The sequence below is a fragment of the Leptonychotes weddellii genome, chromosome 7, assembly GCF_054177405.1.
Source record: "Leptonychotes weddellii isolate Sample4059 chromosome 7, ASM5417740v2, whole genome shotgun sequence".
Lineage (NCBI taxonomy): Eukaryota > Metazoa > Chordata > Mammalia > Carnivora > Phocidae > Leptonychotes > Leptonychotes weddellii.
Genome location: NC_138375.1, coordinates 116,277,377 through 116,304,110, shown reverse-complemented (window position 1 = coordinate 116,304,110; position 26,734 = coordinate 116,277,377). Strand labels below are relative to the sequence as shown.

The window sequence follows — 26,734 nt, the reverse complement described above, 5'->3', positions numbered from 1 at the left end:
TTTCAAAGTGATACGGGCATGAGAGACAAGGAAAGACTAAGGAACTGCTATTGACAGTAGCAGACTTACAAGTAACTGTGTTTTCTGGGTAATATTCTGGAACAGAAAAAGGACATTAATGGGAAAGCTGGTGAACTATGGTTATGGAAGATGCTAACATAAGGAGAAGCTGGTTGAGGTATATATGGAAACAGTAACATTTTTGCAATTTTTCTGTAAACCTACAATCAGTTCAAAATAAAAAGTTAAAAGAATAAGTAAAACTATGAAGTATACCTTCTTTGTACTTTTTTTCCATTACCAGGGCTAAACGTGTGGCCTATAACCATATTTTAATTGCAGGATAAAGTACTAATGAAATGTTTTGGAATAAAAACCTATGATCTAATGACTTTTCTTGATAAGCTTGTGGTTGAGAAATAAGACATTTAATACATTTGCCGGGGACTCAACTTCCACATTTCTGCTTTTTGGCAAGACAGGGAAAAACTCTGTGCAAGTTAGACTCTACTTTGCCATTGATTCTGTTATGACTGAACTGTGTGACTAGAAAAGAATAGAATTCCTACCTCCTGCACTTCTCCGGGGACACCTTGTAAGAGAACAGTAAAAATAATTAGAATTTGCTTAAATGTCCTTACCCTCAAAAGGAGTAAGAGCTCGTATTAAAACAGCAAAGAGATAATAGATGCTTAAGCTTGTGAGCACAAATGATGAGTTTTATTTAATTGCAAGTGTTGCAACCTATGTACACGTTTCTCTTCCAGGTTTTTTAACTGCTAAAAAAACCCTTACGGAGATGACCAACGTTGTAAAATATGTCCTAAATATTTATTAAATCTACCTGTCAATTGATATGTTCTGTATGGAGCCTCTGAAATGATGTTTTGAGAGTTTATTTACAATCACTGAAAGCGGATGGTTCTATAAAACATACAAGGAATTACAGGCTCCTCAAACTTACAATATTTATTACGTATATTTCAACAGTTAAATAGAAGCCCATTTTTTCAAAAGCAATTTTCTACTACTTTCTCATAAAAATATAAAAAAAGACAACATTCATAGTTTTAAAAACCCATTACTTAGCCCAAATCAAGATTTTTCTACAAATGATACCTCTTTCCAAAAAGCTTAAAAGACATCACAGAATGATGTCATGCGAAACTAAAGAATTTCACTACAGCAGAGAATTTTACTTTTAAGAAACATTGTGCAGTATTTCTCTTTAATCTTTCATGCTACATTTCAACCGTGTATATGCTATGTAAACACGCCAGATTAATCCAAGTCATTTATATTTACGCAGTAGAGTGTCATATATGACCAGCTGCCATATAAACCATCATACCACAATTGCAAAAATGATAAAAGGCAATCTTTATGAAAGCTTAGAAAAGCTTAATAAAAGGCAACCAACATCGCCCTAATTTTCTGTTAAAATTACCTCTCTTCCTTTCTTTTCCTCTCCTACCTTTTATTGTGTAATAACACACAAAGATGTTTATATCACTTTTACCTTAAGTTAGGCTTTTAAATGACTCTTTTCTGATACATAGCATTTATCAAAAGGCACCAAGATTAGACTCCTAAGTAGTTTCAGAATTTTCGTTCCTTTTTAGATTCCTCCAGATTGATTTTCCTCAGAAAAGAGTAACTTTACAGGACACCTGGGTGCCTTATTCAGTTAAGCATTGGACTCTTGATCTCAGCTCAGGTCTTGATCTCAGGGTTGTGAGTTCAAGCCCCGCAGTGGGCTCCACGCCAGGTGTGGAGCCTACTTGAAAAAAAAAAAAAGAGTAACTCTAAGAACCAGAAGAAAATGAACGATATAACACAATAACTTGACATTTGTACCATCCAAAAGGTATAAAGATATTAATAGGTTTCTTGAGCTTTTCATTTAGGACAAGAAGTCAGAATAACTTTCTGGACATAAAGCATAAAAATAGGGCAGAGTTATTAAGAGGAACGCTCCTAATTTTGTAGTAACAATGTATTAAATCTTATATAATAACACACAGCCAAAAGCATTAGAAATTCACTGCCAGATATTCTGATGCATTATCCTGAAAACATGTCTGATACATACATAGCACTAACAAATAACAAAGTATGGCATTTATTTCACAGGGAGAAAAGGTAAGTTTCATCCCCAAAACAGATTTACTGGATTCAGCTTTAAGTTTTAGAGATATATATTAAAGATAAAAAAGAAAAACAAGATTTACCCTTAAAATAAAAAAAGTCTTTCATATATATACACACACACATATATTTTTTATATAATCCATTATTAATACTCTTTATGCTCTTATGATGTAAAACACTTAGAAACTTTTGAACTCCAGAAATTTTGACCGATTAATCTATTTGGCCTTAACATACTCTAAATTCCCTTGCGAGAATCACCTTAACGTTTGCAGTCCAGCAGTCCAATAGCGATGGGGCAATTCTATTTCTTTTTCTTCTTCTTTGGTGGCTCGTCCTCAGAGCTGCTCTCCGTGCTGGTGCTGCTGCTGCTGGAAGAACTGGAATCGGAGTCTGAATCAGAGGACGAGGAGGAGCTTGTGGATGAGGATGAAGATGATGAACTGGAGGAGCTTTCGTCGGTGTCACTGTCCTCGGAGGAGGATGAGGTAGACGTGTCTTCACTGTCGGATGAGGAATCACTGGCTGAACTGTCACTGCTGTTGCTACTGGAACTGGTTACACTCTTAGACCTGTTAGACAACGAGTAGTTAGTTCTCTGCACGGGAAGCTGACATGGAACAGAATGGTTAAAAGCAACTGCATGGGCGAACTACATGCACACGGTGAAGCTTTGCTTGCGGGGGACTGCGTAACTGGAGAAATCCCCCGGCAACCACAACGTCTTCTACTTTAGCAATTTAACTCTCTTGGATGCAGTTAAGCATTCCTACTCTATTATGCTCCAGAATGAATAATGGTAGAATAAAGTTGCAGGGTAACAACTGGGTTTACTTAAACCTCAGGTAGCATGGTAAATGTTTCATAATCTTTACTTTGAACCGGATAGAGCTGGTCAACAATTTTTTTTTTACCAGTCTAATAATATTTCCTATTCTAATATAATAAGAGAGATTTTTAAGAGAAATTATTTACTATTTCCAGGTATAAAGCCTCTGGAAAGTCGGAGAAAAAGGAGAAATGAAGGTAGTATGTTCCACTCAGGTAATGAGAGGAACATATCAGGAAATAAGGATGATACTTAATCATGAATTACAAACGAGAGACTTCAGATCCAAACTTTATCACTATTGTTTTAAATCACTCTTCCTATCCCTCCCACTAGTATTATTTATTATCCATATAAAACTCTAAAGCCACACATACCTTTTTTTCTTGGTCTTCCTTTCTGTATTAGTTTCTCCAATGCTGATAAACATGAGGGGGAAAAAAGGTCCTGTTAATAGAGTGATTATACACAGCTCAGACCAACCCTTTAGTTAGCCCCCAGAGTGTCTTACATTGGAGAAACACTTTGTCTTTCATGACATGTACAGAGCCCAGTATTTCTTGTTATAACCTGCCCCTCCCTCCCCCTCTCCCCCACTCCCTCTCTAAAAAAACCTTCTGAATTGAGTCACCATTACCAATATTACTATACAATTGATTAAAACAATATACAGGGGCACCTGGGTAGCTTAGTCGGTTAAGTGTCTGCCTTCGGCTCAGGTCATGATCCCAGCGTCCTGGGATGGAGCCCCACATCGGGCTCGCTGCTCAGCGGGAAGCCTGCTTCTCCCTCTGCCACTCCCCCTGCTTGTGTGCTCTCACCCTCTCCCCACCCTCTCTAACAAATAAATAAAATCTTTAAAGTAAAACAATATAGAAATACAGTACAAATTTTAATAATTATTACACATCAAAGTAAATTTATTGGAAATGCATCTCTTAATGACACTGATTGTTTTTCTAGTTTATGTATCCCTGGATCTTACTGCTAGGTTGTGACAAGGTTCAGCATTAATTCAATTCCTGTATTTAATTTTTATAGATTTAACCTAAGAAGCCTTCCTAACCTAAATAGGTAGATCGGAACAGAGTTTTGTTGTAGCAATGTCACTGTTTGAATACCTCCAATGATGTGGTCCACAAGTCACAAAGGTGTATCATTAAAATATACTTTTATTTATTTTTATTTTTAATTATTATTATTATTATTTTGGGGGGCAGAGGAGGGGCAGAGGGAGAGGAAGAGAGAGAATCTTAAGCAGGCTCTACACTCAGTATGGAGCCCAATGCAGGGTTCAGTATCATGACTCTGAAATCATGACCTGAGCTGAAATCAAGAGCCAGATGCTTAGCTGACTGAGCCACCCATTTGCCCCTAAAAAATACTTTTAAATTGGTAGCCCAATTAGGTCCTTCCTCAATTTTGCTGGGAAAAAAAAAAGTCCAAAAGAATTTGCTTCCAATAATTAGAGCTATCCACTTTCTTAGTACAAATGCCAGTATTTTGAAAAATGTCTAGGCTTCTACACATGAGGAAAGGGGAAGTAGAAAAGGAGAATGAGCAGGCAAGTTCTCATACAAATTTACTTTTTGAAAAATTATATATATGAACATTGATGACTTAGAATTTGATTACCTATCTATTCCTGCCTAACCTTTGACGAGCAGTCATGTCCACTAATTGGGAGACCACTGTCTTGCAAGTTCCCGTGTTTCAGACACTATTATACAGCTAACGTCCTGCTGAAGATGCTGCTTCTGATCTGTAGCATTGAGTACACCTGGCACCTTCCTCTTGCAGTTTCTCAAACATGCTTACTTACCTAATTCATAGCAATTTTAAAAGCTTTATTCAAGGGATGCCTGGGTGGCTCAGTCAGTTAAGCATCGGCTCAGGTCATAATCCCAGGGTCCTGGGATCAAGTCCCACATCTGGGTCCTTGCTCAGCAGGGAGCCTGCTTCTCCCTCCCCCTGCTTGTGTGTTCTCTCTCTCTCTCTCCCTTGGACAAATAAATAAAATCTTAAGGGCGCCTGGGTGGCTCAGATGGTTAAGCGTCTGCTTTCGGCTCAGGTCATGATCCCAGGGCCCTGGGATCAAGTCCCGCATCGGGCTCCCTGCTCAGCAGGGAGCCTGCTTCTCCCTCTGCCTCTGCCTGTCTCTCTCCCTGTCTCTCATGAATAAATAAATAAAATCTTTAAATAAATAAATAAATAAATAAATAAAATCTTAAAAAAAAAACTTTATTCAAAAGACACAAAAGAGTAAATAACAAATTTCCAGTTACTCTCCATTATTCCTTTTCTTCTTTTTTATTTTTTAGTTTTTTCTAAAGATTTTATTTATTTATTTGACAGAGACAGACACGGTGAGAGAGGGAACACAAGTGGGGGGAGTAGGAGAGGGAGAAGCAGGCGCCCCTGTTTGCGACATTCTTTTTTTTTTTTTTTTAAGATTTTATTTATTTATTTGACAGAGACAGACACGGTGAGAGAGGGAACACAAGCAGGGGGAGTGGGAGAGGGACAGGCTTCCCGCGGAGCAGGGAGCCCGATGCGGGGCTTGATCCCAGGACCCTGGGATCATGACCTGAGCCGAAGGCAGACGCTTAACGACTGAGCCACCCAGGCGCCCCCTTTTCTTCTTTTTTAACATAAATGATAGCATATTATATATACTGTTCTGTACCTTGTTTATAGTCCAAGTATCTTGGATACTTATCTCGGGTATCTTTCCATATCAGCTCTGAGAAAATAAAGGGAACTGCATCTAAAATGGACTTGGGAAACTCCGAAGGGGGAGCTTCCACACACTGCCACTCATCATCAATTGCAGACCCCTACACAGAGACCAGCACCTTGTTCCTCAATAGGAAGAAGCTTACCTGACTATCCCAGCAGGAGGAAGGAAACTTTTCTTCTTGCCTCACAACAGCAACTGCCCCAGTCGTCCAATGAGCAGCTTGAACCCTCACTCTCCTCCAGTGGACTTTTCTTTAACACAGCCCTTCCCAATTTCCTCTTTCCCTCGATAAAAGCAAGCTCCTGTCCTTTGTTCTCTGGACTTGCCTACGGTTTGCCATAGTTTGCTTGTCCTGGATTGTAAGTCCTCTGCTATTCCCCAATAAACTCATTTTGCTGGTAAAATCACTGGCCATTTTATCTTTACGACTGACAGCTCATATCATCTACCTCGTAGTATTCTGCTGCCATTTCACTGGCAGCTGAGTCAACAAAGCAAAGTGATTAAGAGCATGGACTGGCTGGTTCAACACTTAATCTTTCCACTTACTGGCTGGGTGACACTGACAAGTAACTCAACTTCTCCAGGCTCCAGTTTCTTCACATGTAAAATGGAGAGAATAATACCTACCTTAATGGTACAGAGGTGATGGTTAATTAAGCTAATACTTGTAAAGAGCTTAATACAGTGCCTGGCACATGGGAAGCACTCATTAAACATTAGCTATTATTATAATCGGAATCCGGATAACCACCATGATACCTTTAGTTGCTTAATAAAGTCTATCAATAAAAAATACTCCTTTGGATACCATAGGTCAACATACCTTTGTTGTAATAATAATAATCTGTTTTCTTTTTCTTTTAAAGCTTTCTTTAGTTCTGCTGTTCTTGAAGGCCTATGTAGGTATTTCCTTTTTCCTGTGCATTCATAAGTCCAATGTCCAAATTCCAAGCATTTCTGACATCTTACATGTTGTTTATTTGCTTCACTACAGAGCAAAAAGAAAAAAAAAAGAATACAGGCCTCAAAATTTTGACTTGACCTTTTCTACCCTGAAAAGCATAAACAATATGAACATTTTTAAGTCAAAAATAAACATAATTTTACACTTTAAATTGTTTACTATGTTAGATTTAGTCACAGGCAATATAGTAAGTAGTCAAGAGCATGGACCTTGGGAGTTAGACCGAACTGAGTTCAAATCTTCACTCCTTAATTCCATTCCAGTAACGGCAGACTAGGTAACTAAGACCAACTCCTCAGCTCAGAAATAGAAAAAACAGTCAAAACGTTTTTAAGAATCTGCTTGAGGCATCAAAGAACTAACAATGGAGTGAAGAACAACCAAGCCAAGATATGGAAGAAAATGGAAATCCAGAGTAGTCAGCTCTGTATTTAAGTCAATTCTTGCCCTGGGAGTGTTTGCCCAACTCAACAGGGTAACCCTCACTTACAACAAGTTAGGGAGACAAAGTATGTATCCAGAGTTAGGTCTCTGAAGAGTTATACCCTAAGAATAAACCAACTGTATATGGAATACAGCCCAGCTTTTAGTCATCTAGGAGACTAAGAAAAATCTCAATCCCTCCATCCCTGAAATTGGATTCAGATGCAGTAAGTAAAGACAAACAGATGAAAGAATTGGAAAGGAAAAAACAAAATGGTCATTCCTCACTGATGACTTATTATGTACATGGCAAATCCAAAATAATCTACAGACAAAAATATTTTGAAATAATTAGAATTCGTAAGTTCAGCAAGATTTTAGATTGGGGAGGGCAAACTCTGTAAATCAGGTAGTAAAAGTTTCAGGCTTTGCTGATCAGGAGGCAAAATTGAGGATATTATGTAGGTACTGACATGACAAGAGAGAAAACACAATTCCACAGATATTTTATTAACAAAAATATTTCACATAAAAGAGATTTAAAGGATGAAATTCTTTTGTAGAAGATAACATTCCACTCATTTGAGGTTAAAGTTCATGTTTCCTATCATCAAATTGATCATATATATACACATGTAATTAACATCCTTAACTGGCAAGCCCACAAGAACAATCAGCAAGTAGGATTCAGTAGGATTCAGTAGATGACTGTTTGCTGAGCTCTGTATTAGATATAAGGTAAACACATAAAAATCAATAGAATTTCTATATAATGAAAACATTTAAAATGAAATTTTAAAAGGTGATATTTTATAATTTCCTGAAAAATATCAAATACCTAGAAAAACATCAAAGAAAATACATACTAGACTTCTATGCACAATATAAACTACTCAGAGAAATTAAACATCTAAGTATGTAGCCACACTGAAAAATATACCATGTTCATAGACTGGAAAACCAATAATGTAAAAATGTCCATTCTCCACAAACTATCTATAGATTCAAAGCAATGCCAATCAAAATCCAAACAAGTTTTTGTTTGTTCTGTTAACAAACTTATTCTAAAATGTATATGGAAATTCAAAAGGCCAAGAATAGCCAAAATGCCCTTGTAAAGGAATGAGTGGGAAAGCCCTGGATTAAAAGACACTGACTTATGGTAAAGCTATAACAATTAAGAATGTGAAATTGGAGCAAAGATACACAAACCAATGAACAGAAAAGAATGTCCAGAAATAGACTAATGTATATATGAACACTTGATTTATGACAACTATGGCACCAGAGAGCAGTGGGGGAAAGGACATATTATTAATGGTGCAGGGACAACTGATTATGCATATGGAAAAAATGAGACTTAAACTCTACTCTTGAGGCACCTGGGTGGCTCGGTTGAGTGTCCGGCTCTTGGTTTCTGCTCAGGTCATGATCTCAGGGTCGAACCCTGCACTGGGCTCCGCACTCAGTGGAGAGTCGGCTTGAGGATTCTCTCTCCTTCTGCCCCTCCCCCTGCTCGTACTGTCTCTCTCTCAAGTAAATAAATAAATCTTAATTAAAAAAAGAAAACCTCTACTCTCCACCATATGCAAACATCGATTACAGACTGCTCAAGTAATAAATGTTTTAGAAGGTGGTATAAAAAAAGTGACATGATGGGGTGCCTGGCTGAACTCAGTCGGAAGAGCATGATCTTGAGGTTCTGAGTTTCAGCCCCATGTTGGGTGTAGACATCACTTAAAAATAAATAAACTTAAAAAAAAAAGTGACAGGGGCCCCTGGCTGGTTCAGTGGGTGGAACATGTGACTCTTGATCTGAGAGTTGTGGGTTTGAGCCCGACACTGGGTGTACAGATTGCTTAAAAATAAAATCTTAAAAAAAAAAAAAAGTGACATATTTGACTTAAGAATTCTTAAACAAAATACTAATAATCATAAAGAAAAAGACTGATAAGTTAAACTATGCTAAAATTAAGAATTTCTTTTTATCAAGGCACCTGGGTAGTTCAGTTGGTTAAGTATCTGGCTCTTGATTTCAGCTCAGACCATGATCTTAGGGTTTTGAGACTGAGCCCCGTGTCAGGCTCTGCACTTGGCATGGAGCCTGCTTAGGATTCTCTCTCTCTCTCAGAAAGAAAAGAAAGAAAGAAAGAAAGAAAGAAAGAAAGAAAGAAAGAAAGAAAGAAAGAAAGAAAGAAAGAAAGAAAGAAAGAAAGAAAAGAGAAAGAATTGCTGTTCATCAAAATACACTATGAAGAGAGTAAGAAGGGAAGCCAAGAGGTTGGAGAAGATATTACAAATCAGTAAGAAAATGATGGATCATAAAAAAATAAGACAAAATGGAAAATGGAAAGACTGGACTAAAATGGGCCTGGGAAACACAAGTTAACACTAAATATATAAAAAGTTGTTTTTTACTAATCAAAGAAAAGCATATTAAAACCCCTGAAGAGGGGCATTTGGGTGGCTCAGTCAGCTAAGCATCCAACTCTTGGTTTTGGCTCAGATCGTGATCTCAGAGTCGTGAGATCAAGCCCTGAGTCAGTCTGTGAGCTCACTGCGTAGTTTGCTTGAGAATCTCTCTCCCTCTCCCTCTGCCCCTCCCACTCTTGCATGAGTGCTCTCTCTCTCTCTCAAATAAATAAATTTAAAACAAAACAAAACAAAAAACTGAAGGTACTACCTATCACATACCAGAAAGACTGAAATTAAAAACTGGCAATAGCAAATGTTAGCAAGAATACAAAGCAAGAGAACACACATCCATTGTGGGGATGAACTCAAACTGGTACAACCATTTTGAAAAATATTTACTATAGTTGAAGAGATGCACACTCTATGATTCAGCAATTCCACTTGTAGGTATTTATACAATAGAAATCAGTGCAGTGCCATCTGGGTGGCTTAACTGGTTAAGTGTTTGACTCTTGATTTTAGCTCAGGTCATGATCTCAGGGGTGTGAGATAGAGCCTCCTGGGTGAGCTCTGAACTGGGCGAACTGGGCGTGGAGCCTAAGATTAGCTCTCTCCCTCTCCCTCTTCCCCTCCCCAACCGCCCCCCCATCATGTGTGCATTCTCAAAAAAATAAAAAATAAAAAACAGAATCAATGCACAGCTATACCAGATAACATGTGTAAGAATATCGTTCTCCTTTATGTAGCTCTTAAAATTTTTGAAATAATCGTAACCTTATAGAAAATTTTTAAGTACAGTTCAAAGAACTACTTTTCCTGAACCGTTTATAAGTTGCCAACCTGATGACTCATCAACTCACGATATTTTGTTGTATATTTTCTATAAATTAGGATATTTTCGGGGCGCCTGGGTGGCTCAGTCGTTAAGTGTCTGCCTTCGGCTCAGGTCACGATCCTTGGGTCCTGGGATCGAGCCCCGCATTGGGCTCCCTGCTTGGCAGGAGGCCTGCTTCTCTCTCTCTCACTCCCCCTGCTTGTGTTCCCTCTCTCACTGTGTCTCTCTCTGTCAAATAAATAAAATCTTAAAAAAAAAAAAATTAGGATATTTTCCTACATAACAATGTAACCATCAAAATCAAGAAATACAGATATATTCCTACTATTTAATCTTCAGACCCCATTTATTTCATCAAATGTCCCAATAATGTTCTTTTTTTTTTTTTTTTAAAGATTTTTTATTTATTTGACAGAGAGAGACACAGCGAGAGAGGGAACACAAGCAGGGGGAGTGGGAGAGGGAGAAGCAGGCTTCCCGCGGAGCAGGGAGCCCGATGCGGGGCTCGATCCCAGGACCCCAGGATCATGACCTGAGCCGAAGGCAGACGCGTAATGACTGAGCCACCCAGGCGCCCCCCAATAATGTTCTTTATAGCAAAATCTAGTTCAGCATTCTGTTGCATTTGTCATGTTTCTTTAGTTTCCTTTTGTCTAATGAGTTCCTTAGTCGTGTGTTGTTTTTTATGACCTTGGCAATTTTGAAGGTTACAGGCCAGTTATTTTGTAGAACGTGCTTCAATTTGAGTTGCTTTCAAGCTCACTCAGGGGGCTCTCAGTAGGAAGCCTCAGTTCCCTTTCTCTTGACCTCTCCACAGGGCTGCTCACAACATGGCTTTCCCCAGAGGGAGTGACCAAGACAACTTAAGAAAGAAATCACAATCTTTTATAACCTAATCTTGGAAATAACATACCACCCCTTTTGCTGTATTCTATTGCTCACACAGACCAACGCTAGTATAATGTGGGAGGAGACTACACAAGAGTGTGAATTCCAGGAGGCAAGGATAATTGGGGGTCATCTTGGGGGTCATCAGATACCATATCTGATATCTCTACATGATTAGATACAGGCCATGTATCTTTGGCAGGAATGTAATAGAAATGTGCTGTCCTTCTCACTTTATTCCTACCAGGTGATACAAGACTGCAATTCGTCTTATTACTGCTGATATGCACTTTGATCCCTTGATTAAGGAGGGTCTACCAGAGTTTGCATTGTAAAGTTACTTTTTGTCCTTTTGTAATTGTGGTGGTTTTAAATTAATGTTCATATTAATTCTTTGATACTCTTCTCTTCAAGAGGTGGAGTCCTAATTCCCTTCACCTTGAGTGTGGCTTAGACTTAGTGTCTTGCTTCTTCTAACAGAATAAAGCAGAGTAATGGAGTGTGACTTCGAAGATTAAGTCATGGAGCTGCCATGTCATGCAGACACTGAGGCAGCCTCTAGGGAGGCCCATGTGGTAAGAAACTGAGGCCTCCTGCCAACAGTCCTCTGAAAGAGCCATCCTGGAGAAAGATCTTCCAGTCCTGGTGAAGCCTTCAGATGACTGCAGCCCCTGGCAACATCCTGACCAGGACAAATAAGGGAGAACATGAGTTAGGACCCTCAGCTAAGTCACTCCTGAACTCCCGACCCACAGAAACTGAGATAATGTTGATTGTTAGAAGCCACTAAGTTCTGGGGTGATTTGTTAAACAACTCTAAGTGAAAACTAATATAACAATTAATAACTATTTTGTGGGTCGGTATTTGATATTATATAAATATCCTGCCCATTAAATTTTTAGTTCATTTATTCATCTATCAGTACGAACTCATATTTTTCTATTTTAGTCAGTGAATTTTATTCAGTGAGCTATAATCCATACCATGATTTATTTTGTTACTCAATTGTCTTAGATGTGGTCAGTGGAAAGGAATCCTTTTAAGCTGGATTCTGTGTTCCTCTGACATGGCTCCATTTTGGGGGCACTTCCTTGCTTTCTGGCACAACAAAAAATTTAAGGTTCATCTACTTTCCCTGTCCCAGCCAGAAATCAGACTGATGGAGCCCTGATGATATTTAGAGTCACATTTCTCTTTCCACTTAGGTTCTGACACCTCATATCAAATTACACGCCACCTCCCCTATGTAGATGTTCTCTCCATTAGGGTGACAACTTATACTAAATTGCTCCTGTGTGGACACCTTCCTCACCTTGCTTGGGATCTCACACCCTACACTAGGCCTTCCCTCCAATGGATGCCCTCCACAGCCTGCTGACACTGCGGATCACTTCACACACCTATGTGGATGCCTTCTTACCCCACTTCAGCCCCAATACTCCAATGCCAAGTCAACCCTCTGCTTGAGAGCCTACCCTGTTCTACACTACTTAATGGCTTTAGGTGTGACTTATTCAAGAAGGGAAGAGGAAAAACTATAAGGATATTTGTAACAGCATGATCTGTAATATCCTCAAAACCGGAAATAGGGTATAATGGATAATTTGTGGTACAGAATACAGTGAAATACTTCATAGTATTAAAAATGAACAAACTTGGGGTGCCTGGGTGGCTCAGGTGGTTAAGCATCTGCCTTCGGCTCAGGTCATGATCCTGGGGTCCTGGGATCAAGCCCCGTGTCGGGCTCCCTGCTCAGTGGAGAGCCTGCTTCTCCCTCTCCCTCTGCCTGCCGCTCTGCTCTCTCTCTCTCTGTCAAATAAATAAATAAAATCTTTAAAAAAAAAAAAAAATAAAATGAACAAACTTTACAGTTTAACTTACATAGATCTTACATCTAAGAAGTCAGATTATTCAAAAAAATCCAAATTGTCTGATTCTGTATAAAGTTCAAAGACAGGCAAAATTAAACTCCAGCGCATAGTAAGATGGTAAAAGCACAAAGAGAAGCAAGGGAACAATTACCATTAAATGTTGGGTCACTGGTTACCTTTGGGAAGGAGGGAGGAGGTCATGATTGGGAAGGGCCTTAAGGGCTTCTGGTATATTGGCCATTTTATTGCTTGACTTGGGTGGAAGTCACATGGAATGTTCCTTTTATAAGAATTTGTTAAGTGGCATAGTTACGTTGTTTGAACTTTTTTGTACGTGTGATATATTTCACAACAAAGGTTTTAAGAAATCTTCTCTTTCACTACATAGCAATAAGGCTCTTTAGCAAAATTATTTTGGAACCTTAGTTTCTCTTCTAAAAGATGTAGTAAATACCTACTTTACTAGGTTATTGTGAGAATTAGATGAGACCATAACCACAGCTTATACTTACTGTATGCCAGGAATTTAGCTAAATATTAGTTATGCATAATCACATCCAATCCCCATAACAACCCAGTGAGTTTGAAAGCACTATCCCCATTCTACAGACTGGGATGTGTATATATTATTGTCAATCTACATACTAGGCTAATCAATAGTCTGGAATAATGATACATGGCACTTTAAATTTTCTCATAACATGGTTGCACGAAGAGATGCTGGGTTCTTAATTCTGATCTATAGCAGTCATCTTTTTTATCCCTGGTGAACACATAATTGGTATCCAGTAAATGTCTGTAAAATGAATGACTGCTGAAATAGGCAAGTAAGTGTTTAAGAGAACATACATTGCTTATAGTGGGATTTTCATTAGTTAATTCCTGCATTGTGGGACAGGTTCTGTAATCTTTTTTTTTTTTTAAAGATTTTATTTATTTGAGAGAGAATGAGATATAGAGAGAGCATGAGAGGGGGGAGGGTCAGAGGGAGAAGCAGACTCCCTGCTGAGCAGGGAGCCCCGTGCGGGACTTGATCCCGGGACTCCAGGATCATGACCTGAGCTGAAGGCAGTTGCTTAACCAACTGAGCCACCCAGGCGCCCCCAGGTTCTGTAATCTTGACAATAATTTAGTTTTAGCATCTGTCCAAAATTTAAACTAATCCTAATTTGAAGAATGAATGTTACAAATAAAGAACTAAGACTATGTTGGTAGATATAGTATTAAAAGATAATAAAGAAGACTCAGTTTTTTGCTTAGTAATAGTTCTTAAATTTCAGCAAGCAACTGCCAGAGCCATGATTATAATTTCAGGCCTTATCTGAATATGTAATGTCATAGCAAATTTTTTTTTTTTAAGATTTTATTTTGACAGGGAGACAGCGAGAGAGGGAACACAAGCAGGGGGAGTGGGAGAGGGAGAAGCAGGCTTCCCACCGAGCAGGGAGCCCGATGTGGGGCTCGATCCCAAGACCCTGGGATCATGACCTGATTGGAAGGCAGACACTTAACAACTCAGCCACCCAGGCGCCCCTGTCATAGCAAATTTTTATTTATTTTTTATTTTTATTTTATTTATTTATTTGAGAGAGAGAGAGAGCACAAGCAGGGGGAGCAGCAGAGCAGAAGGAAAAGCAGACTCCCTGCTGAGCAGGGAGCCCGATGTGGGACTCGATCCCAGAACCCCTGGATCACGACCCGAGCTGAAGGCAGACACCCAACTGACTGAGCCACCCAGGCGCCCCCCATAGCAAATTTTTAAGGGCATCAATAATAAAACACTCTATGGCCTTAATATTAGCTTTTGAGGCAAAAAGAACCATTTAACATATACACAATTGTACAATGCACCCCAGAAATAATAAATTCAGAAAAAAGATAACTTGTAAAAGTGTAAAATCATGACTCTCATACAAATATACAAATACATATAAAACAAACACATGTCGGGGTGCCTGGTGGCTCAGTTGTTAAGCGTCTGCCTTCGGCTCAGGTCACAATTCCAGGGTCCTGGGATCAAGCCCCACATCGGGCTCCCTGCTCGGCAGGAAGCCTGCTTCTCCCTCTCCCCCTGCTTGTGTTCCCTCTCTCGCTGTGTCTCTCTCTGTCAAATAAATAAATAAAATCTTTAAAAAACAAACACATGTCAAAGGTGTTCTCTAATCATTAATTAATAAAGGAACCAGTAAGATGGTGTAACGGGTTCAAAAGACAATTCAAAAAACACACATACATATGCAATCAGGAATGCTGAAATGAATTTACAGGTAGTTAAAAACTAGTTAATAGCCACATTGCAAGAATCAACTGTACCTCGTTTTTATGGGTAAGAATCTTTTCTACCAGTTTCCTATACCTTACAGAGTTATAAAATAGCTCAAAGACAATGATGCATAGGCCCTCATAGAGTTACATAGCCAGGAAGAGTGGATTAGATAAGATACCTAGTAATATTTATTTTGAAATCCATTTCAAAGCCTTTCACAATATTTCCTAACAATGAAACTATGACTGGTAGTGTGGGAAGCTTCTCAGAATCAAGGAAATGAAATCTTCTCCAACTCATAGGTTGTTTTTCCAATATTAAGAAACTTAATTTTTTTTAAATCAATTTTATTTTTTTTAGAGAGAGAGACAGAGCGAGCATGAGAGCAAGTGGGGGAGGGGCAGAAGGAGAGAATCTTCAAGCAGACTCCCCACTTAGTGTGGAGCCCAATGCGGGGATTGATCCCACAACACCATGAGATCATGACCTGAGCTGAAAGCAAGAGTTGGAGGCTCAACCGGCTGAGCCACCCAGGTGGCCCAATATTAAGAAACTTACAACTTAAGATCCCATCTATTAAAAATATTATCCACCAGCTCTGTGGAGTTTTCTGTTGCTATAAATAGAATATTCACAAATATCTAAAGCCCATCTATGATTGACATGTTCTTTTTTTTTTTTAATTTATTTATTTGACAGAGAGAGACACAGCGAGAGAGGGAACACAAGCAGGGGGAGTGGGAGAGGGAGAAGCAGGCCTCCCACCGAGCAGGGAGCCCAATGGGGGGCTCGATCCCAGGACCCTGAGATCATGACCTGAACCGAAGGCAGATGCTTAATGACTGAGCCACCCAGGCACCCCACTTTGCATATGGTTCTTAACTGCTGGTAAGAATATAAGTTGCACCAACTTTCTGAAGGGCCATTTGGTAACTACAAGAAAAATCTTAAAAATGTACATACCAAAAAAAAACCAAACAAGACAGTACAAATGATGATTACGTGGAAAATCCCTAGGAATCTACAACAGAGCTACTAGAACTAATAAATTAGTAAAGTCATAGGAGACAAGATCAATATACAAAAGTCAATTGTATTTCTACAAACTAGCAACTAACAGTTAAAAGAATTGAAATAAAAAATACTACTACAATACTTAGATATAAATCTGATGAAAGTTGTTCAACACCTCTACACTGAATTATAAAACATCAGTGAGATAAGTTAAAAACATTAAAAAAATGAATACATTTTTAAACACACATTCATGGGTCAGAAAACTCAAGACTGTTCAAGTATCCACTCTTCAAAAGCTGATTTATACATTCAGTGCAATCTCAATTGAAATCTCAGCAGTTTCTTTTGTGGAAATTGATAATCTGATTCTAAAATGCACACAAAAACACAAATAATCTAAAATAGTTGCAACAACTGTGAAAAAGAACAACATTAGAGGACTGGGCGCCTGGGTGGCTCAGTTGGTTAAGCGACTGGTTAAGGATCCTGGAGTCCCGGGATCGAGTCCCATATCGGGCTCCTTGCTCAGCAGGGGGTCTGCTTCTCCCTCTGACCCTCCCCCCTCTCATGTGCTCTCTCTCTCTCAAATAAATAAATAAAATCTTAAAAAAAAAAAAAAGAACAACATTAGAGGACTAACATTACCTGATTTCAAGACTTATTATAAAGCTACAGTTATCATGACAGTATGGAGTTTACATAAACAAACAGATCAATGAAAAGAATAGAATCCACACACATACATGGGCAGCTGTTTTGTGACAAAGGTGCAAAAGAAATTCAGTAGAGAAAAATGTCTTTTCAACTACTCGTACTGGAACAATTAGATTGTGATGTGCAAAAAGACAAACTTTGAAAAAGTTTGCCAGTTTCCAATAAGATTTCTGAAAAAGTTACTATATGGTCAAGCAATCCACTCTTAGGTTATGTACCTAAGAAAAAGGGTAAACTCAGGGCGCCTGTGTGGCACAGTCTGTTAAGCATCTGCCTTTGGCTCAGGTCATGATCCTGGGGTCCTGGGATTGAGTCCCACACTGGGGTCCCTGCTCAGTGGGGAGCCTGTTTCTCCCTCTCCCTTGGCCCCTTCCCTCTGCTCGTGCTCTCGCTCGCGCTCTCTCTCTCTTGCAAAAATAAAGTAATTAAAAAGAAAAGAAAAAGGAAAACCTAAGTTTACACAAAAGACTACAGAGGGCCCTTGGGTGGCTCAGCCTGACTCTTTTTTTTTTTTTTTAAAGATTTTATTTATTTATTTGACAGAGACAGCGAGAGAGAGAACACAAGCAGGGGGAGTGGGAGAGGGAGAAGCAGGCGTCCCGCCTAGCAGAGAGCCCGATGCGGGGCTCGATCCCAGGAACCTGGGATCATGACCTGAGGCGAAGGCAGATGCGTAATGACTAAGCCACCCAGGCGCCCCTGAGCCTGACTCTTGATTTCGGCTCAGATCATGATCTCAGGGTTGTGAGATTAAGCCTGCGTAAGGCTCAAGGTGGGCATGGAGTCTGCTTAAGATTCTTTTTCCCTCTCCCTCTGCCCTCCCCCCACGCTCCGGCATGAGCTCTCTCTCTCAAGACAAACAAACAAAAAACCCAAAACTATATGTAAACATTTATAGCACTTTATGGGCGCCTGGGTGGCTCAGTTGGTTGGGCGACTGCCTTCGGCTCAGGTCATGATCCTGGAGTCCCTGGATCGAGTCCCGCATCGGGCTCCCTGCTCGGCGGGGAGTCTGCTTCTCCCTCTGACTCTCCCCCCCTCTCATGTGCTCTCTCTCTGTCATTCTCTCTCAAATAAATAAATAAAATCTTTAAAAAAAACCAAAAAACAAAAAACATTTATAGCACTTTTATTAAAAATAATCCCAAACTTGGGGCGCCTGGGTGGCTCAGGCATTAAGCGTCTGCCTTCGGCTCAGGTCATGATCCCAGCGTCCTGGGATCAGGCCCCACATCCGGCTTTCTGCTCCGCAGGAAGCCTGCTTCTCCCTCTCCCACTCCCCCTCTGCACCACCCCCACCCCTGCTCGTGCGCACATGCTCTGTCTCTCTCTCTCTCAAAAATAAATATGTGCAATGAATTTTGCTAAATGTAAATTAAACATCAGTAAACCTGGTTTTTAAAAAAGTCTATACAGTTAACCCAGAATAATGGATATATGCAAAAATTTAGTTGTATATTTATTATAGGAAGTACAATATGGTTTATAAGAGTAAACCTGATGGAAGCTACACTTACAGTGAGCACAGCATAATGTATAAACTTGTGGAATCACTATGTTGTACAACTGAAACTAATATAACATTGTGTGTCAACTATACTCAAAAAAAAAAAAGAAAAAGGTAAACTTAACTATCCAACCGCAAAGGAAATGTTATTTCCACTAATTATTTTCTAATAACAAAAAGTTATTGTGCTATTGTTTATCCATAAGGAACACTATGAGGCCATTTAAAATATTAAAAATGGCCTGAAAGGTTATACATTAATATGTAAAAATGATTATCTTTGGGATAGGATTATAATATATTTTTTGTTATCTGTATTCTCTAACTTGCCTACAATGAACACAGACTGCATGTGAAGTCATAAAACAAGTTGTAAAAGATATTTTTCAAAGGAACATATAACTAAGGAATATAGGAGAGCGCTAAAGGCCTGTAAAATTAATATCTAAGCCTAATATAAATAAATACCCTACCAAAATAAGCTGAGGCTTGTGAAAAGTATCAAGAACAACAAAAATTGTTTTATGTTTTAGTTACATTTAAAGTACAAAGAACCAAAAAAAGGGAGAGGCTCGGGCGCCTGGGTGGCTCAGTTGGTTAAGCGACTGCCTTCGGCTCAGGTCACGATCCTGGAGTCCCGGGATCGAGTCCCGCATCGGGCTCCCTGCTCAGCAGGGAGTCTGCTTCTCCCTCTCCCGCTCCCCCCTCTTGTGCTCTTTCTCTCTCTCACTCTCTCTCTCAAATAAATAAATAAAATCTTAAAAAAAAAAAAAAGGGAGAGGCTCATTATTTGGGGTGCTAGGCGAATACATCACCAATGTTAAGTTATAGGCTGAGAGTACAAGCAGGATTATTTTTATTTTGCTTCAGTCTTCACTCATGCAGAATGAGAAGAGCAGAACTGAACCTCAAGATAGTGAGGGGTGTGTAAGAGTGCTTTTATCCACTCTGAATGTGTTTAAGTCACAATGGCCCAAGTGACTGCTCCCCAACATACCAGAGATTTTCCAGGTGAGTTGACTATACTGCTGCTGGTAATCTGAGAGACCCTGGCAAACAGGAGTGGTGCTGAAAGACTAGAAGTAGGCAAATGCAGTTTTGATTTTCAAAGTGGGGAGATAGGTAGATTCCACAAACTAGACCTGTGAACTTGACATTCATTCTAGGCAAAATTCTGGCTGGATTTATTGAATTTGTATTTCAATAAGGCATATTGGAAAGTCTCTTACAATATCCTTGTGAACAAAACAGAACAATTAGGTAGATCAGTTGAACATCATGGACAAAAGACTACTGTTTTTTTGGTTTGTTTTTTAAGATTTTATTTATTTATTTGACAGACAAGAGAGAGCACAGCAGGGAGAGCTGCAGGCAGAGAGAGAGAAGCAGGCCTCCTGCTGAGCAGGGAGCCCAACTCGGGGCTTGATCCTAGGACCCTGGGATCATGACCTGAGTCAAAGGCAGTTGCTTAACTAACTGAGCCACCCAGGTGCCCCACAAAAGACTACTGTTTAATGGGTTGAAGTAAATGTATAGAGAGGTATCCAGTGATGGCCTGAGGGCTTGGTCCTCAGTTTGGATTTGTTCACCATTTTATAAATGACTTGGAGGACACAGATGTGCCTATTTATCTAACCTGCAACTGACCCAAAGCTAAGAGGGAGGGCTAATACAAAGGATAACCAAATCAGGACCCAAAAATGTCTTGACAAGCTAGAACTCAGTGTCAAATCTAACAAAATGAAATTTAACAAGGGTAAACATAAGTCTGACTCTTTAAGTCCAGAAAATCAATACCAGTACCAAGACAGGGGAAGTTTGACTTGATGGTAAATTCAAGTGGATAACACCTAGGGTTTTTAATTGACTGAAATCACAGTTTAGGTCCAAAGCTAGGAAGTTAGAAGGGATTAGGGTTTAGCTTCATAAATATTATTTTCCTTCCAGTTCAATGTAAACTTTTGATAGATTTGAAAAATGTAACAGGCTACTTCAGAAGGTAAGTATGTCCTTCCTGGAGGTCCTCAAGCCAAAGTTAGATAATTCCCCTGGATGGTGAAGAATCTAGTGGAAGGTTTAGCAGAAGAAATGACCCACACAGTGCCAAGATTCTACAATCTACTTACATATAAGTAGATGTAATTACAATTAACAAAAGGAAAATAAGTTCATTTCAATTGATATAAAGTTAACTCCCTGAAAGATCGGCTAAATAGGAAGTTCAAATTTAGGCTCTCTCTTTTTTCTCTTTTATTTCCTCTTTCCTCTATTAGTCCAAAGACTCTAAAAAGAATGCCAACAGTACTTTCTCACTTCTCATAACTAACTTAAAAATAGTTTAAAACTTATTAGGGAAGAAATATATAGTTTTTATAAATAAAACTAAAACTTAGTGATGAACATAAAATGAAAAGTAATAGTTCCTCTTCTGCTTCCCCCGCCCCAAAATATTCCCCAAACTCTACGAGACTCCCCTAACCTCTAAAAGTCTCCTTCTCCAACTCCCTGAGGACTTACTCTGACCTGCTCCGTTTCCAACCTGGGCCAGTTCACCCCTCCTTAGGCAACCTGGTGGTCCCCCGCTCCCGGGAGGTCACTATATTGATGCCGAACTTAGTGCAGACACCGGATCGGCATAACGCCCTACAGCCCAGAACTCCTGGGCTCAAGCGATCCTCCTGCCTCAGTCTCCCGAGTAGCTGGGACTACAGGCGCGCGCCACCGCGCCCCGCAGAACTTAATTCTGTATACCATGACTTTTATTACACACCATTTGTTTTCTTTCTTTTCTTTTTTTTTTAAAGATTTTATTTATTTAATTGACAGAGACACAGCGAGAGAGGGAACACAAGCAGGGGGAGTGGGAGAAGGAGAAGCAGGCTTCCTGCCGAGCAGGGAGCCCGATGCGGGGCTCGATCCTAAGACCCTGGGATCACGACCTGAGCCGAAGGCAGAGCTTAACGACTGAGCCACCCAGGAGTTTTCTTGCCAACAAGACCAGAAGCTCCTAAAGGCAAGATTTCTTTTACTTCTGTGTAGCTCATGTAGCAAATATAGGCATTCCATAGAAAAACAACGTTTGGGGCTGCCCGGGTGGCTCAATCATTAAGCGTCTGCCTTCCGCTCGGGTCATGATCCCAGGGTCCTGGGATGGAACCCAGCCATCAGGCTCCCTGCTCTGCAGGAAGCCTGCTTCTCCCTCTCCCACTCCCCCTGCTTGTGTATCCTCTCTTGCTGTATCTCTCTCTGTCAAATAAATAAATAAAATCTTAAAAAAAAAACAACCCACAACATTTGTTGAACTTTCTGATACTTCTGAGATGAGAAATAGCAATATTCTTTAGATTGCTGAAAGTCTTTCACTTCATATTTAAGTGGACATTGCTTGGTTTTGCCATCCTAGCATTTATTATCTATCTAAGCTACCTACCTAGCTCATCATCGGTTTATAGAGATCCATCCAATTGTGCTAGTAAAAGAACGCAATCTGCCAATCAGAGCATCACAGTCCCATAGACATGATTCAATCTACACATATGAGATGCCATCAAGTTGAAGGTGAGAGGATATAAAGGACCAAAAAATAGTACAAACATCTTGGGACCAATGGAATGAACCTAACCTATCCAAGTGTGGAACTAACACCCAAAAGAGCAAACCTGAGAGTTAGAGACTCTGGTGACATAATTTAGCACACCTATTATGTATTATATTCACTCCATTCTTGACTTCAAAATTGTCTGACTTTCAGGCCTCTCCTCCACCAGGCATACTACCCTGACTCCCTAGGTCTTTATCCTGACGCTCAAGGAACTCTTTTCATCAGGTGTGAGAGGTAGAATCCGAAGGAAAGACATCAAAAAAGAATAAAAAACAGAAATGTAAAAAGAAACATACATATATATATATGCAAGCAGACTATGAGTGATATATTACGGACTTGCAAATGGGAACAGCATGAAATGCTAAAAGAATGGGAAAATGGAGGTTTTCGGGTGTGCAGGTTGGTAGAAAAAAAAACGCTTTACAGGAAAGGGGCATGTAGGATGCTATCTGCATCCATGGCAAACCTCTTGTGCCACTCTCTTGGTCACTAGCCACAATAGCCAACTTTCAGTTCTTAAAAACTAAAGTTCTTGGGAAGCCTAGGTGGCTCAGTCAGTTGTGCGGAGGACTCCCGATTTCGGCTGAGGTCATGATCTCAGGGTTGGGGATCAAGCCCCATACTGTGCTCCAAATTGGCTGTGTAGCCTGTTTAAGATTCTCTCTCCCCTCCCCCCCCTTAAAAAAAACCAAAAAAACTAAAGTTCTTTCCTGTCTGAAAGCAATTATGTCACTGTCTGATGCTCTTTCCCCAAATCCTCTCACCACTGGCTCTTTTCTCACACTTTCAATCTCTGTTCAAATGCCACCACTTCAGAGATGTCTTTCCAGTCCAACCAATCTAACCTGGGCCTTTCTTTCCATCACCTCTTATTTCCTTCAAAGCTCTTAACACCAACTCTATTTACTTAAAATGTTCAGTTTATCGACTCTTTACCAATGGAATGTAAGTTTCCTGAAAGCAGGAATTCTTGTCTTGAACACCTCTTTTTCTTTATACCCAAATTCTGGCAGAGAGCGACAGATAATGAATAAATTATTATTTATGGAAGAGAATGAATGGCAGAGAGAAAATAACTTGGGAGGAAAATCGGCGTTGTAGTCAGGCTGTTCCTAGGGAAGGCGATAGGAAGGGGGCAGGAAAAGCCAGCTGGGCTGGAGACTGCATAGGGAGCTGAAGGTTTACGTCGGTGAGAGTGGAAGGTGTCGGATCAGGGCTTCAGGCTTCCCCTGGCCACCCGAAGGGTGAGCGGCTGGGTGGGCAAAGGGGCATACGCCACTTAGTGCCCAACTCCTGGGCATCCCCTGTGCGGAAAGCGAACGCTAAGCTCTCTTCAGACCCCCCCACACCCACCCCACAACCTAGGTCCCGCCCCGTGGACCTTACGCAGTCGTCTTCCACGCAATCACTAGCCCGTGGACACCAAACTTATCACCCGGGCGGAGCCCCTGTGGAGCAGCAACAAGTGAGAAACGACCACCCTCCGCCCGTCCACACAGAAGATCCGACACCTGCCCCGCATCCCGGCCGGGGCTCACCCGCCGGCTGACGTGCTTCTCCCCGCCCCCAGCCCTCCCCGCGGCCCTACTCGGGCCCTCACTTACGCTTGTCTCCGAGCTATGAGCCGATGCATGGGAGTCGCCATCTTAGCGCGGCTGAGGACTGCCGCGCTGGGTTTTGGGAAACTCCTCGGAAGGGGCGGGGACTTCGAACCCCTCGTCCTCCTGCCTGGGCGGAGCCAGTCCGGCCTGGGGGGCTTCTGGGGTAAATTTTGGGGTAAGCACTGGGTGGGTAGGTGGTAGGTCTTGTTTCCTGTGTAGTTTCTGCAGTTGGAGAAAGAGGAGGGAGGCCGGTTGTCTCACATGAACAGGCTTTTGAAGGATGAGTACAGGTATACTGCGTGAAGAGGCATGGAGAAACATTTTCAAATGAGGGAAATATATATACATATATACATAACTATGAATAAAACTGTGCAGTGTTCAGGAAGTAGTCTGGAAAGCAAAATAGAAAGGAATGAATTGAGCAAGATTGGGACCGTAAATTGAAAGACTGACTTTAGTAAACCATATAGTGCAAATATATATTAATTATTTCTATATTTATGTATTTCATAGGGATGGTTAAGGACCAAATGACACTATGTAACTAAAGCTACTTTGTCTACTGGAAAAAGTTTATACAAACATTAATTATTTTAGGATATTTTAGCATTTAGTGGCAGATCATGGAAATTTTATTCCCTTAAATCCACATTCTTTGAACCATATGTAATTTTTTGAAATATATATGTGTGTATGTTTCTGGGCTTCCATTCATTTTTTTCAGGTCTTATTTATGGAGCGCCTAAAATGTTTTAAAAAGTGAGGATAGAGCATTGAGCAAATAAAGTCCTTGCACACATGCAGCTTTCTACAAACAATAAACAAAGGCAATGTCCAATGAGCATACATACTCTAAAGAAAAAAAGTTCAGGGTAAGGGCATAAAAAGTGGTTTAGCACTGGGAGCTAGAGAAGGTGATTTCCTTGACCTTTGAGCACATCTTGTTCTTAACAAAATGGAATCTTACTATCTGTTCCATTCTTCAGCTTGCTTCGTTCATTTCTCAATGTACTTACGGACATCTTTTCCCATGTGAGCACATACAGATTTGATTCATTCTTTTTCTATGTTAAGTTATATGGGTTACATGGATATTCCACAGTTTATCCAACTAGTACCCAATTTTGTGTATTTTTTTAAATATTTGTTTATTTGTCAGAGAGAGAGAGAGCGGGTATGCACACAAGCAGGGAGAGGGGCAGGCAGAGGGAGAAGCAGGCTCCTCAATATGCAAGGAGCCCGATGCGGAACTCCATCCCAGGACCCTGGGATCATGACCTGAGCCGAAGGCAGATGCTTAACTGACTGAGCCACCCAGGTGTCCCCAGTACCCAATTTTGAACAATTAGATCATTTACCACAAAGATGAGATGAATATATTTTTAAACACTCATCTGTCTTTCTGTTATATGACTTTCTGGAAGTAGAATCACTGGGTCAAAGGGTATATGCACTTTTAATTTGATTGATATTACCTACTGTCCTTTAAATAGGTTGTACCCAAATGTGTTTCCTCACCAGAACCGAGAATGGTTAAACTTTTAAACTCTTTCATATCTAATAAGCCAACTGATACATTATTGATGAGGGTAAGTACTTTTCATATGATCATTGGAGACTATTTTTTCATGACTTAACAAATTCTTTGCTTATTTTTCTATTGGATTTTTATCTTTTTAATAATAATTTATAGAAACTTTTAATATTTTATATAAAGACACTTTGTTTTATATTTTACAAATATCTTTCCTTTCAACTTTGTGATCATTTACTCTCTACAGAGCATTAAATTGTTAAATAGGCATTTTTTTTTTTCCTAACTTTTTTTTTTGAAGTAGGCTCCACACTGGTCATGAATTCACAACCCCAAGATGGAGACCTGAGCTGAAATCAAGAGTCAGACACTGGGCGCCTGGGTGGCTCAGTCATTAAGCGTCTACCTTTGGCTCAGGTCATGATCCCAGGGTCTTGGGATCGAGCCCCGTGTCGGGCTCTCTGCTCAGTGGGAAGCCTGCTTCTCCTTCTCCCACTCCCCCTGCTTGTGTTCCCTCTCTTGCTGTCTCTCTCTGTCAAATAAATAAATAAATACAAATCTTAAAAAAAAAAAAGAGTCGGACACTTACCTGACTGAACCATGCAGGTGTCCCCTAAATAGGCATTTTTTTTCAATTGAAAGATTTATTTATTTATCTTAGAGAGATAGAGCATTTGTACTTGGTGGGGTGGGGGCAGAGGGAGAGGGAGAGAGAGAGAATCTCAAGCTGACTCCCCACTGAGTGTGGAGCCCGACACCACTCTCGATCCTATGACCTGAGCTGAAATCAAAAGTCGAACACTTAACCAGCTGAGCCACCCAGGTGCCCCCCTAAATAGACTTTTTTTTTTAAAGATTTTATTTATTTATTTGACAGAGAGAGACACAGCAAGAGAGGGAACACAAGCAGGGGGAGTGGGAGAGGGAGGAGCAGGCTTCCTGCTGAGCAGAGAGCCTGATGTGGGGCTTGATTCCAGGACCCTGGGATCATGACCTGAGCCGAAGGCAGACGCTTAACGACTGAGCCACCCAGGCGCCCCCCCTAAATAGACATTTTTAACAATCTTTTTCTGTATGGGTTCCTGGATTTGACTCATGCTTAGAATGGCCTTCTATGTCCCAAGATTATTGAAACGTGTTTTGAGCAGCACTGAGCTGGCTCAGTCAGTAGAGCATGTGAGTCTTGACGTCAGAATTGGGAGTTCAAGCCCCCAAATTGGGGTAGAGAATACTTTAAAAAATAAATAAATAAATAAATAAATAAATATTTTCTTGTAATTCTTTAGTTACAATTATGGTTATATTCTTAATCCTCATTTTTAGTTTTTGAAACACCATTTACTAAATAATCTATCACTTCTTTACTGA

The 26,734-nt window shown here is 40.1% G+C and overlaps 1 protein-coding gene across 1 annotated transcript; it reads right to left on the bottom strand.

Moving 5' to 3' along the window:
• Positions 1-880: 880 nt before the first annotated feature.
• Positions 881-23,941, bottom strand: ZCCHC10 (zinc finger CCHC-type containing 10). Its single transcript, XM_006734672.3, has 4 exons — positions 23,833-23,941; positions 6,547-6,711; positions 3,358-3,399; positions 881-2,723 (listed from the first exon to the last, which is right to left on the bottom strand). The coding sequence occupies exons 1-4, from the start codon at positions 23,871-23,873 to the stop codon at positions 2,456-2,458; spliced, it is 516 nt and encodes a 171-aa protein (XP_006734735.1). The 5' UTR covers positions 23,874-23,941; the 3' UTR covers positions 881-2,455.
• Positions 23,942-26,734: the final 2,793 nt, after the last annotated feature.